At 43.2% G+C, this 13886-nt stretch overlaps 1 protein-coding gene across 3 annotated transcripts in view; it reads right to left on the reverse strand.

The window, feature by feature from the left end:
• Positions 1 to 699: 699 nt before the first annotated feature.
• The window catches only part of ETV6 (ETS variant transcription factor 6), a 134334-nt gene continuing 121147 nt past the window's right edge, over positions 700 to 13886 (reverse strand). For all 3 annotated transcript variants that reach the window (XM_030467992.1, XM_030467980.1, XM_030467988.1), the window contains 3 exons: positions 7277 to 7419; positions 4430 to 4530; positions 700 to 1163 (listed from right to left, as the gene is read on the reverse strand). In XM_030467992.1, coding sequence (XP_030323852.1) covers positions 1058 to 1163; positions 4430 to 4530; positions 7277 to 7419 — 350 coding nt within the window. In that variant the 3' untranslated portion in view covers positions 700 to 1057. The remainder of the gene's footprint in view (positions 1164 to 4429; positions 4531 to 7276; positions 7420 to 13886) is intronic.

The following is a 13886-nucleotide window of genomic DNA, read 5'->3' on the forward strand; positions in this document are numbered from 1 at the left end:
CTTCACCTTTCACCCCAAAATTGCTAGAAGGTATAAGAAACACCTTCCCTTTTGTAATTGCTGCCTTTGCTTTTGTATAGAAAGCTTTGAGCTGAAGATTGCGGATGTATTGTTGGGGTTACACACGCATACACAACCACACACACACAAACACACACACATATATATATATATATATATGAAGTGTTTATATATATACACATATATGTGTATTTGTCCCCACCCTCCCTCCCCCCAACTCCATTCTGTCACTTTTTTGCTAGAGGGAGGGAAAATGTCAACATCAGTCTATTGCAGAGGTTTGTCACATTTATTTTTCTCCTCCTTGGAGCACTTAGGTGATTGGTTTTGGTCCATATTCCAGCAGTTAATAGCCATTCATAGGACTCGTGAGCCCAAGCTATGCTGGGGTGATATCCCAGCCTACAAGTGAAGGGTGACTCCTCTCTCCTCTTCAGTTGACAGTTATGTGTGGTAAATTCTTTTGGTAGCTTCGACACATTTCCCAGTGGCAGCAAATGTAAATTGTTTCAAGCAAACTGGAACCCTTGAGCAAATCCCTTCTGTGATACTATTGTTTTATGCGGTGTTACGTCATGAGACTCGAACAGAAAATAAGAGAGCTCTATTTCCATAGGAAAGCCTTCCAAAAAAAAAAAAAAAAGAAAAAAAAAAAAAAAGCATAATCTGATGTCTTGTCCTATGTGAGATAAGGAAAGTCAAACTGCATGTTTATTAGGGAAAAAAAAAACAAAACAAAACAACAAAAAACCCCCAAAACTGAAACAAACCAAAAAGTAAGAAAGAACTCAAGGGAGACTTTATAGGAACCATGAAGTAGTGCATCAGTCCAGGCTTTCTCCCCTTTACTTTCCTGCCAACACCACTTCTGCCTGTTAGTTTGTTTTGTTAAGGTGCTTCAGGTCCTGTGTGGTCTTCAAGCTAAGCGGTGACCCCAAATACTGCTTCTGTGTTGTTGCTTCCCCTCCAAAACAATGGCAGCCATCTGGGCAGATGTTTATCCCTTGGACCCACAGAGGCAGTGCACCAGTTCCCTTCAGCACTCATCTTCTTGGTATATTTGTTCATCCAGTTCCTGGGATTCAAGGTGCTCAAGGCGGTCCGTTCGGCCACTCATTATCTCATCTGGGGTCTTCATGAACCTGCAAAACAGAGGAACAAGCAGCTTTCCCAGCGGTCTGAGCTTTTATGTTCATTGAGATGTTGAGGACTCTGAGCTCTACAGCTCCCAGAATCATTCTTCCAGTGACACAGTATTTCCCAGCTTCCCCCCAGCCTACTTGTGTCTCCCCTCCTCCATACCTGGAAAGGAAACAAAACAAAACAAAAAAATCACAGACATTTACCCCTGCTCCTTGAAAGCCCAAATTTGAACCAAACCCCCTGGGTTTGACACTTACTTCTCCCTCAGGTTTCTGTCATTAAGATGACAGTATGCCACAGATGCACTCATGGGGTCTGTTGAGAGAAAGACTAAAGCCCTCTCTGGCAGCACGTTTCAAAGCCAAAGCACTTGCACGGTGTGGAGAGGCAGGGGGCAAGTGGTTTGTGCAAGCTTGTGTGTAGGTGAGTGGAGATGAATATGAAGCACCAAAGGAACAGTGGTGGAAAAAGCCAAGGACCAAGTCAGAATAAGTTCTGAGAAATGAAGAAAGCCCTGAAAGGAAAAGCTTTTGGGATAGACGACTGTGAGCAAAGACAGTCTCTTCTTGTGTGATGGTAGCAGACATAATTGTAAAGAAGCAGCATCCCCTGTAAATGAATGCCATGACTCTCAGCACTAATGTCTCCATGCACTAAGTCTGCAGGGGGGCTAGAAACAGAAACTGCCTCTGGGGAGGCATGGCAGCAGTTGGAAATGGGAAAGGACATTCACCAGCCTGCAGATCAGGTCTGCAGTCTTGATCTTTGCCAGGATGCTTTTGTGTACAACTGCTGCACAGAGATAGCATGGAGAAGCTCTGCTTTTTCCTTCTGAGTTTAATGACGCAGGAAGAGAGAGTGGCACAGGAAGGATGGAATCCCAGTCTTGAGCACAAATCGCTTTCCTAACTCATGAGTAGTCCTGGAGAAATTAGGGAGAAAAGATGTTTATGCTGGAAGTGTTAGAAAATGTCATGGCCTTTCATTAACTATGTACTGGTTAACATTCAGCAGTACAAAATGTGTTAATCAGAGGAGCTGATTTTACTTCAGGTTGATGATAAGCTCAGTATCCTTGCCCCAGAAAAAACAAAACCAACTGACAGGAGCCTCATTACTGTCACTGACCCAGAAAAATCACTGCTGAAGCTAATGGGCAAGACCTGCCTCCTCTTCTGCCTCTGAGGTTACAAAGCTGAGGGCTCTCTGCCTGAAAAATCTGGAGTCTTCCTGCAAATGCACAGCATGGCCTGGAACTAACCTTTTGCAACTCATTCTAATTTTGGAAATCATGTGCACATATGCATTTAGGAAAAAAAAAAAAAAAAAAAAGAAAAGAGAGAGCTGTGACTCACTGCTGTGTCACTCCCATTTGTATGCTGCTGATATAAATGGTGTTATGGTGGTGAAAAACTGGCATACAAAAGTGGTGAATCAGTCCCTGGTTACACAGTGAAAGCTCACCGAAGTCTGTGGGCCAGGCTATGCCCTGATTTAAACACTGTGCCTGCCTTGTTCAACTTGTGTGAGGATGAAATCAAACACAGAGGGCAATCCCACTGCCCTCCCTTAGCTTCTGCCTGCTCTGCTTCCTAAACCATGTGGGAAATGGGATGACGTGAACTACACTGCAGTACTTGGGGTATTATTTCTGTTCTGGTTTAAGATACGTCAAGGAACTCAAAGCACAGGCATTTGATTAAATTAAAAAAAAAAAAACAAAACAACTCAGAATTACAAACTAATGAAGGCACAGTATCTGCAACCTCTTTTGTTGCAGAAGACATTCAGGCAACCTATTATAAATCCTCCTCTGACTCCATTTTACTTAAAGCTGTGCAGGTATCTGCACATGACAACTGCCTGCACATTACTTACAAAGTCACATTTCCCATTACTTTTCTGCTTCCGAGAAATAGCCAAGAAAGGCACATTAATGGCTTGATCTTTTGCAGCTGTTCTTCTTTCTCTCTTCAGATATAAATAGGTCTAGCAAAACAACATCAATAAGTTTTTATTGGGAATTGTGCAAAAAATGCTTTGTTGGGTTTTTTTCCAGTTTCCAAAGGAAATGAGGTTTATATGTTCATGTTTTATGCTCCCTGGTGACTTTTGAATCTGTTGGTCAATTCTGGGTAAGTCTAACAGAGGAACTGAGGTCTCCAAAGGAATCAAGTTTCTACAGTTTTGAGAAAATAGGCACCCTGGTTGAGAAGAGATGAACTACTGTTTTGTTTGTGCCCCCACCAAAAGAGAGGCTCCAAGATAAGCACAATCACTATTCAGCATCATCCCCCTTGCAGCACAGTCCTCACACAAGGCCCTTGGTACTGCTGCTGATGGAGCAACCTTGACTTAACTTTCTGCAAAAATAATAAAGTCATGCAGTTGATTTTGCCTGTGATTCCTCCTTCCTTTCTCCCTGCTTTCCACATCTAAATTCCATTCTAAGAGCTGACATAAACAAGGCATTCCACAGAAACCTCCTCAGCTGTAGATAGTTTGAGTGCTTATGCAGTTCTGTTACCTATTTAAGAAAATAATCTCCAAAACTGCCTCCAAAACTTCCTATTGATGTAATTTCCAACCACACTACCAGATCCAGGCCATTGACATCAAAGCACTCTTCCATGTTCAGTGCTCTGCAGGTCAGACAGACACACTAGGGATTTGCTGGTCTTGTCTGAAGAGAACAGGAGTGCTCTTGCTCTCTGCCAGACACGCTCAAGTTTGTCCAAGTAACTCCTTTCTTAAACACTGCTTAAGGCACTACTCCCTAAGTTCTTGGATGCATCACCCAGTCTGACATGTTAAGACTTTATGAACAGATCTTGCAGGTCCCTCTCTTCCTTGAAGGCAGCACTACTGGAGACATGGTCATCAGCACTTCTGTGATGCTGAGGTACTTGAAATGGCTGACTCCTGCTTAGCTCTCCCTGGCAGCTGTGTCTGAGAAGTGAATTAGGAGTTTAGGATCATAAGCCATTTAGCCAAGGACTTAAACAACAGTGCAGCCCACTTGAAGTGAGTGGAAAGACTTCTACTGGCTCCACTGATCGCTGAAACAGGCCCATATTTTCCTAAATTGGTGCCTTTGCCTTGAAAGCTGGGAAGCACCAGTCTAGACAGCTTTTACAAATACATGCATGTCCACTGTCACCTTGTTATAGCTGTGGCAATGAAATATTCCACACACAACTCCATCCTTCACTTTCAAAAACAAATTGTCTGTAGAGAGGAATGGCAAAGAAAAGAAAGAAATTACCTGAACAAAAGCCTTTGTCCTGGCTCCTTCCGGATAATATTTAGTTTGTAGTAATGGCGTAGGGCTCTGGACATCTTCTCATAAGTCATATTTGTTCTGTTCTGTATTTTTCAAAAGAAAAAGGAAAAACATGGTGAGGGGATTCACTAAAACCTCCCTAAGCTCCAAAATGAGTTGCAGAACTATCACAACTAGCTAAATAACCAAGTCATTTCAAGAAATGACATGTTCCACTCTTCTGCTGTCTGCAGGCCCATCCTGCCCCTCCAGCCCTCATCATCACATCTTTATGGGTCTCTTTTCATTCAGGGCAATTTAAGCAGGAAAATCTAACAAAAATTCTAAGTGAGGCTTTTTTACAGTTCCTTGGATCACAAATAACAAAAGGCTTCATCAACCACAAGAAGAGACATTAGAGGGAGGGAGATGTCCGTGCCAAGTGGGATGTGACAGGCTTGTTCTTAATGAAACCACCTTTTGTAAAAATACAAGAAGAGTGGCAAGCAGACTGAATCTGTCAGCAATACCTACTAATAGCTCTGTTCCTCTGGGATTCCCCTCCATTAACTAGTTAATGCTTACAGAGCTCTGTGGAGACTGAGAGCCTGCTCCTCCTCTACTTATAAAGGTGTAAATCAAGAAGCCCGTGAGGCAGTACATCTGCTTTTATGACAGAGCCTCCCCTTCCTTTTGCTGACCCCAAAGGCCATAGCCAGAGCACTACAGGGTGACTGAGGCAGAAGTGATGGGCACTGGCAGAGCTCTTTGTGGGCAGCCCCCATAGCTGTGACTTGGGGTAGAAGAATCAGACCCTTAGGCCACGTCTACACGAAGACCATTTTTCTGGTGCAAGGAGCACTGGTTACTCTTCTGGCAAAGAAACTTCCAGCAGAGAGGCAATATGCTGGCAAATCCGTGTTTGCATGAGTACAAAGCAGCCTCCTTGCCATGGGCAAAACATGCCAGACTAGTAGAAACATGCTTTTCCTCTATGAGCCTCCATGTTAGGAGTCTGGTTTGGCACAGCTCTGTCACTCCAAGATCAGGCAGAAGTCTGTAGTGTTGACCTGGTTTTATTAAATGAGACTGATCTGATCTGATCTGTCTGAAATGCCCCTTAAAAGCAGACCTCCCCTGTTCGCCCTCACCACAACAGCTCTGCTAAGGGAGGCCACATAAAGAGCTCCTCTGGCAACTGAACACTAACAACAACCATGTTGCCCTGCAAAACCTAGACCCACTCATTGGGAAGACCCCTGAAATACCACGTGGGTTTTTTCCACATCTTACATGCCAAAAGACCACTGCATTTCCCAAGTGGCTAGTGGTCTGAGATAGCTTCAGGTTTGGACACCCAACATGAGACAAGATGGCAAAGCCCAGTTACTAGCATGGAAATGGGTAAGGGCAGAACTCTCCATTCTCAGTGTTGCAGCCCAAGACCTCTGAGACAGATGTTCTTGTAAGCCATGAGTCACATGAGAAAATCTTGACCTTATCAAGATTATAGGCTACATATCCTCATACACAGAATCACAGGCTGAGGGTGGAAGTCACTTCTGGAGGTCACCCAGTCCAGTCCCACTGTTCAGTGGGGTCAACCAGAAACAGCTGCTCAGGACTGTGTCCTGTTAGGTTCTAAACACCTCCAAGGAGGAGACTCCACAGTCTCTTCTGGACAGCCTGCTCCAGTGTCTGACTTCCTTCCCAGTAAAACAGTCCCAGACCTGGGGTCTCATGGAATGTAACAAGGAGAAATGTAAAGTCCCACACCTCCCAGGTCATTTCTCCTCAGGTGGGGACCTTCCATTGCCTCCTGTTAAATTTAATGAAATTCCTGTTAGTCCATTCCTCCACCATGACCAGATGCCTCTGGATGGCAACACAACCTTCAGGTGTATCAGCCCCTCCTACCAGTGTTCTATTGTCTGAGAACGTGCTGAGGGTGTGCTCTGTCCCATCATTCACATCATATGTGAGACAGTACTGGTTCCAGAATCAGTCCTCAGAGTGACATCACTGGTGACTAAATTTTGTGCCATCGATCACAACCTTTTCAGCCCAGCATCTCAGTCTACCTCACTGCATTCTTGTCTAGATCGTACTTCATTAGTTTCTCTATGAGGCTACTATGGGAGGCAGTCTCAAAAGTCTTTCTAAAGTCGGGATAAACTACACCCACTGTTCTCCCTGCATCCGCCAAGCTTATCATTTCATTGTAAATGGATATTGGGATGCTCAAGCACTATTTTTCTTCTGTAAATTCCATGCTGACTACGCATATTATTTACATTAATATACTCATGTGCCTATGCTCATATAGATGTATCTATACATACTCAGCCCCAAACTGCAAAGATCAGTAACTGCTTTCAAGACAGCAAAGCAGAATTACACTCTTAAAAGGCAAAACAAATCCTGCAGCATTTGGTGTCTGTCACAGGTCAGCATGTGAAATCTGGATGAGAATAGAGACAGAAAACTCCCACTGAGATGCAGTATACAGCTTCTTGAAGACCCCATCTAATCAGACCCTCCTTAGCACCAGGTTTCAGGAAGAAATGAGATGCCCGTTAATTCTTGTACACCTTGAAATTTTATAATTAAAGGCATTTATAACTAAATGTCTTTAAACCAAACAAACAGGTTCTCTATACAAAGGATGAGTTTTAGTTCTTGAGGCTGGATGCTTTATGTCTAACCTGTGTAGAACAAAAGATTACAACTGTCCAGCCATACGCTGGACATACATGCTTTCTTCCTTTTTCCCTTGTTTGTAAGTGAATCCTGTGATGTTAACAGAGGTGAAGTGCTGTAGGAAGAAAACTGCATTGCTTCCTTCCTTACCTTGTGGTTTCCCCACAGCCGGGCCAGCCCGTTGGGATCCACTATCCGAAATATTTTTGATTCCTTATCTTCCCATCGGATGAAATTTTCGTACCGGCTGTCAGAAAGCAGCTGATAAACATAATCCCAAAGCAACCGACAATCTGTGAAGAGAGGAATAAGAAAATATTGATTTTTTTTCCTTGGGATTAGTTCTTGAAACTTTTGGGTGGATGTGTAGTGAAAGGACAGTTGGTATCAGGGCTGCAACAGCTGCTGCGATCTGAAATGCAAATGGCTTGGTTGGTGTTGACTGATGTTTGCAAGATGTCCTGGAATATACAGCTGCCTCTGGTGTCTTCCAGGCCTTCAGAGACTGACTGAGCACCTCTGTCACATTAGAAGCTGCTTGAGATTACCTGGTGATTTTAGTTGTGTGCTTGTTGTTGTACTGATGCACATGAAACTCCCATTGTTTGCCCTGATACTGTTGCTGGCTGTTTTGGTGGGGAAATCAAGAATTCTGCAACCTGCTCTCCCTGCCTGGGGCTTCCCCGTTCTGTTCTAACACAAGGGGCCTAAAGCATGGGCACTGTTACAGCTTTCCTTTGTGTATAAAAATATATAAAATTGACACCGTTTTTGAATTTGCTTTTTGTTTTCCCCCCAAAGAAAAACAAAAAACACCAAACCCTAGTATTATAATTACTTGAGTGCTACTGGGAGGTTAAATACTTTCTATTTGGATAATTGAATTCAAATTTCCTCTTGGCAAACACTCCTTAGGTCGCTAATTAAAGGTCTAACAGATACTTAGGTTTTAGTTTAGTGTTTTTCAGTTTCATGGCAGTCTCTTGAGACTGAGGAAGCCAAGAGCTTAGCTGCTTCTACTTCCTGCTTGCAATGTGTGTGTGCACAGCAGAGGATAATGACTGGCAGCTATGAAATATGGAAAGTGAACTGCAGAGAGCCAGGGGCTCTGCTGCTGTCAGAAACAGCAGGGTTTTTATACTTCAACTGTCCAGATCCTAAGATGGTGGTATAGCTGCATTTCACTTTGAAAGCAAACCCAGTCTCTGTGAGATGTCTTGTTGCAGTGGTTTAAGGGCAGGCAAGGAAACACTTGAGTTTCTAGGTGCTAAAATGGATTCTTGTCAGCCTGTCTTTCTGCTCCGGTCTGTCTGGGGTTGGTACATGTAAAAATGGAGGTGATGACATGTTCTGTCTGAGAAAATAAAATGCTTTTTGAAAACAGATGAATAACATGTTTAATGAGCACACCTGAAATGCTTAGAGATGTTAACACTATTGGCAGTATTTCCCATTTTCAAACTGTAAAGAGTATCTCTGAAACCGCACTGTCTCTAAAAATAGAGAGCTTAGTTTGCCAGTGCCCTTACTACAGATTCCCCGTACCAGTCCTAAAGAGAACAAAGCAGTGAGTTTTGAAGAGATGACATCTGGCAAAAATTGCAGGTTTCCACTGTAGCTGAAACCTACACTGATGGTCACCTCAGCTGTGACATCTACAAGAGGAAGAATGTGAAAGGAAAGAGGTAGGTTATATGGTTTTTTTGGTTGGAAAAAATCTTATGTTCATTTATAGTTTTCACATAAAAACGTCCATTCCCATTTAAATTTTTTTCTGGGTTTTAATTAAAAAAAATGAAACCGGTTTCCATTTTATTCATTCATGGATGAGAATTTTGTTCAGTGATAGCTTCCTCCCTCTCACCCAGAATAAGGTACCTGCAGCTGGGATCAGGACAGAAAATAATTCTGGCTCTAATGAAGCCCTGCAGTGCCAACCACTGCTGCAGCAACCCCCCTGCCTGGCTCTGGGCACTGCTGGCTTTCCCTGGACTATGCAGGAGGTCTGGAGAAGGGCATGAAATTGAAAGTCTCAGGCTACCACTTTAATTTGTCATCTTTCCTCTCACAAATGCACAAAGCTCTGTTCTCCCATCATCTTTCCATCCATATTTTCTCACATACACACATGTGGTCTCTTATATTAGAAAAAAACCCTTGTATTCTGGAGTTCATTTACAAGGAACAAGGGAAAGGAGGTTATATTGCTCTATGGGTTTCTGATTTTTTACAGTGTGGGAGGTGCTCAGGTAGAAGCATAGTAAGGGCCACATGAGTGGTTTCTTAACACAGGTACAATTCATTCTCAAACTCTTTTAATGAAAGACTGTATAGAAAATTATTTTTAGTGCAAACAAACTAAACAAAAAAAACCTAACTAAAAAAAAACAAAAATAAGACCAAAACCAAACAACCTTCCTCCCCCCAAAACTTAACCATCTGGGGTTTTTTAGTGTTTTCCTTCGATTTCTCTCTCCCCAGGGCATATGTTACCAGTTGATCAGAGCTGGCAATTCAGCCCAAGTTTTCTGGGGAGCAAATTATTGGAGTAGTAATAGAGCTTCAGACTCTGAAAAAACGTAGGATTCAAGTGCAGATCTGTTTTCTGTTCACCTAATTTTTACAATGCATTCAGGCCAGGCTTGAATATAAATACTCCTCAAATGAGAATTCAGATCTGCATCATGAGAACTTCACAAGAAAAGTCCCAAGTGATCAAGGGACCCATCCCATATTCTAAACTGACTGAGCTGCTCAGACTTGCAGAGCCATTCAATAGGCTGGTGGAATTTGAAAAAAAAAAAACCAAACCAACAAAACAAACCCAATCACCCAAGTATCTTAGACCTCTTGTCTTCCAAAGCTACACTTGTCCATCAGCAGATTTAGATATATGACTGAGTTGTAATGATTTCATGAGCTGGCATGAATCAGTACAATTGTGTCCCAAGCCACTGCAAATATGAAATAAAAAGCATAAGCTTTAAAGACCAGTAGAGAAGATTTAGGCTGCCTGCATTTCTCCTCACCTCTGCTGAGAGCTGAGAGCATGCACAGTGCTGGTTACCACAGGCCAGCTGATGCTTGGCAGCACAATTTAGTTAAATGCATGAGCTCTGTTTGCAGAGTATCTAAATCAGTTTCCCTTCTTTGATGCTGCACATAGGAGACCTTTAGGAATTTTGAGCACAGGCACTCAGGTTTTGGGGTTTTTTCTTAACTACAGATGATTAACACCCTGGGTATCTTTCTCCAAAGAATACCCAGTAAAAAAATATGAGGTTATGGAGGGTTTCCCTGACCTACCGAGGAGCAGCAACTAAATAAAATACCACCATTAGGCCGTTTTTAACAGGACAGTAGAGACTACAGGTCAAAAACTACCTGGTAACTCCTGGTGAGTGCAATGAATTTGCAGTATTATAGAGCCCATGTGGAGTAAACTGCTACTTGTGAAACTGGTAAAAACTGAGAAAGAGGCAATATTAGAAAATGCTATTAAAAGAAGCTTTGCCACTGGGAAAAGAGCCACCTCCACAGAAGGCTGGTGGAAAGTAGCATCCTCCAGGAAAATCAAAGTTAAAAGAATCAAAGAATAATAGAATGGTTTGGGTTGGAAGGGACCTTTAAGATCATCAAAATGCAACCCCCTGCATGGGCAGGGACACCTCCCACTACACCAAGGTTGCACAAGGCTTCATCTGACCTGGCCTTAAACACTTCCAGGGAAGGGGCATCAGCAGCCTCCCTAGGCAACCTGCTCCAGTATCTAAAGTTGTTAGATGTATTTCCAGGAAGAACAGAGAAACTGCAAGAGAGACTTGTACCTGGATGGCTGTTTTTCAAGTGTAAATTACTTGTTTAAGGAAGGTTTTCATGGAATAAATGTCTCCATGGTGAGTAAATGACTTATTTGCTCTCAGAAGGCCTCCAAAGGAGCAGTCACATGGGGGAACTCTCCACGGGGAGGGTGTGTTGCCAAGTGAGCCATGGCAAGAAAGCACACAGACCTTGCTGAGGCCCAGAAAGTTTCAAAGTGTGAGAGATTCAATAGGGCAGTTGAGTCAGGGCTGGTACCCAAATTGTTTGGGCATGCTGCAATTTCCTGCCTTTTGGCTAAAAGTAAGCTTACTTAGAAAATAACTATGCCTCTGCAGCACAACGAAACATAATTTCCCCCTAACACCCACCTGTACATTTTTTTTTTTTTTAAGTGAACTTTTTAAAATCTGAAGGTAAAGGTATTTAGTTGTGGAGAGATCTGTGACTGAGAGGCCTTAAGGTGACACAGTAGGAAACAACCTACCTAAAGTGGGAAGGTGGTGAACAGATCCAGCAATGTGATAGGGATCCCAAAAGTAGGCATTTCCAAGTCCCACCATTTTCTCAGCTGTACTGCTGGGCAAGGCTGAACTAGGCAATCAGTTGGGAATCAGGGCAAACTGTACCTTCAGACTGAGAGGCACAGCTACAACCTTATGCCTGTAGTTAATACTTCCAGAGGGAATTTTGTAGTTATGCACAAGGGAATGATAAAGTGTAAAGCACTTGGCTGGCTCTCAAAATGTCCCCCATAAGCACTGCATGAGGCAGCGGTTTCACACTCCTGAGAGTAACAGCCATGTATTGTACGGTCCTGAGGCTGGCAGAGCTAGGGAAAAGCCCTGGGAGCTGCCTGCCTGCCCTCTTTGTCTCCTGGCTGCTTGCTTGGTTGCCAGTGCTGATCCCAGGCACAAGACAAGCAGGCAGCTGCACAGCTCTGGGGAGGGTGGGAGAGAGGAGACAAAGCAGTTGGGGTCTGAGGAGAAGGAAGGAATCACTCCCATAAACAGATACCAGCAAGCTTACCTCCTATCTCTAATTTCAACTCCTTTTTTTTTTTTTTTCACGTGGCAGAAGTGCCCAAACCTCAGCCACTCCTCGGCATGGTAAAACACCACTTCTCTGGCTGAAAAGCTCTATTTGCTGTCCACACTTGTAGCTCTGCTTCAGTAATGTTACAAAAAAAAGGGAGATGTGTAATACTGTAATTCAGAATCCCTTGTGACAGTCAAATAGACCCTGTGTGAGTGGAAGCATGTGTTACAGATTCTTCATGACAATTATCTTTTATATCTATAGGCACAGTCTTCTGAGTACACACCTGCAGAACACTGGCACATAAATACTTCCCAATGGCTATATGATAGTAATAGATATATCTCTTAGAACTGAAATACCATCTCAGAATGATCTATAAATTAAACATCAATGACCTCAGGTTCCCAGTATTTTGTCATTACCAGTGAATCCTCTGGTATCATTTGGCTGAGGCAGACACAAGACTGGCAGTCTCCATGTTGCTGCAGTGAGAGGCCTAACATCAGCGTTCCCTTCAACTAAATAATGCTGTTATTAGCACATGTATCCATATGCTAGAGACCTATTTCATGCAGAATATGACATTCCCTTGCACTGCAATATTTCCTAAAACAAATGCTGTCTGTGAGACCCCACCTGTTCAAGTGAGGCCCACGATGCATAAGCAGAGATGGCCCTCTTCACCTATCAACTACCAAAAGCCTTATCTTTATCACAGAAATGCTTTGTGAGACCCCCCCTCATCCTGCACTGAAGACCAGATTCTATAGAACACCTTCAGTCTGGCTGATGACTGACTAGGAAACTAACATGGCTTCACAGAGGAAGAGATCGTGTCAAAGTCACACTGTCATACTCCCTCTGACATCAACTGAGGACTTACCCCTTCCTGGGTAGATTAGCCTAAAATTTCTCCAGCATGGTATCATTTGACTTCAATGGTTCTGTGATGTCTACCAGCTGAACAGTTCTCCCAAGCTTGGTCCCTTTTATTATGCAAGGTAATTTGTGCTTCAGCTGCATTTATTCACAATGAAGCAGGCAAGGGCTGTTCACAGCTGACACTAATGAACAGAACACCTCTAGAAGTTCTCTACTACTCTGGTGTCCTTAAGTGTGCTTAGGATAGCTAATGTGATGATGATCATGGTATCAAAATGATGAACTGGTAAAATTCAGCTGGCCTTAGCTGCTACAAGAAGGTCCAGATCTCCCTTCATTTTATCCTCCATTCCTCCTCCTGCCTTGCACTGGCTCTGTTGTTGGGTTTCTCCATGACACAATTTAAATCACTTAAATGGAAGAAAGCAAACCCTGCAAGATACCCTAGCTGGTTTCTGCTGTTTGAGAGCTGAATCTGTGTGGAGGAAGATCTACTGAGTGCTAAAGCCAGTGCAAAGAAGGTGGAAAGACTACACTGGCAGAAGAGGAAAGGACTGGGAGGAAAGGAGGAGAGGACCAGGAGGTCCTGCAGACCTTCAGCCTACTGTCTGTGATGATCCTCTCTGGTTGAGGTCAGTAATACTCTGAGAAGACAAGGCTACTTTAGGGCATCTGCAGTTGCTTAAACTGTAGCCAGGATCAAGAAGTCACAAAGCTTACTTACTGTCCGCTTGTATGTAAAATAAAGAAGACTGGGAGAGAACTTTTAAGTCCTGACTTGGTTAAGCTTTTCCAAGGAGATGAGCTCTTTCAACCACATCCTAAGTAGTGCAACAGGCAGAGCTTTCTGGAGAAATCAAAGGGACATTTGGGCTACCCACCTGGTGCATGAGGTTGATCAGGCTGGCTGATACTGTAATGTGACTCAGGAGTATGGGGAGAACCACTCAGTTAACTTGCTCCCACCATACAAAAGAAGAAGGAGGAAAAATAAAGGTGTGAAAGAGAGGAAAGACAC

The sequence above is a fragment of the Calypte anna genome, chromosome 1 (assembly GCF_003957555.1).
Source record: "Calypte anna isolate BGI_N300 chromosome 1, bCalAnn1_v1.p, whole genome shotgun sequence".
Classification (NCBI taxonomy): domain Eukaryota; kingdom Metazoa; phylum Chordata; class Aves; order Apodiformes; family Trochilidae; genus Calypte; species Calypte anna.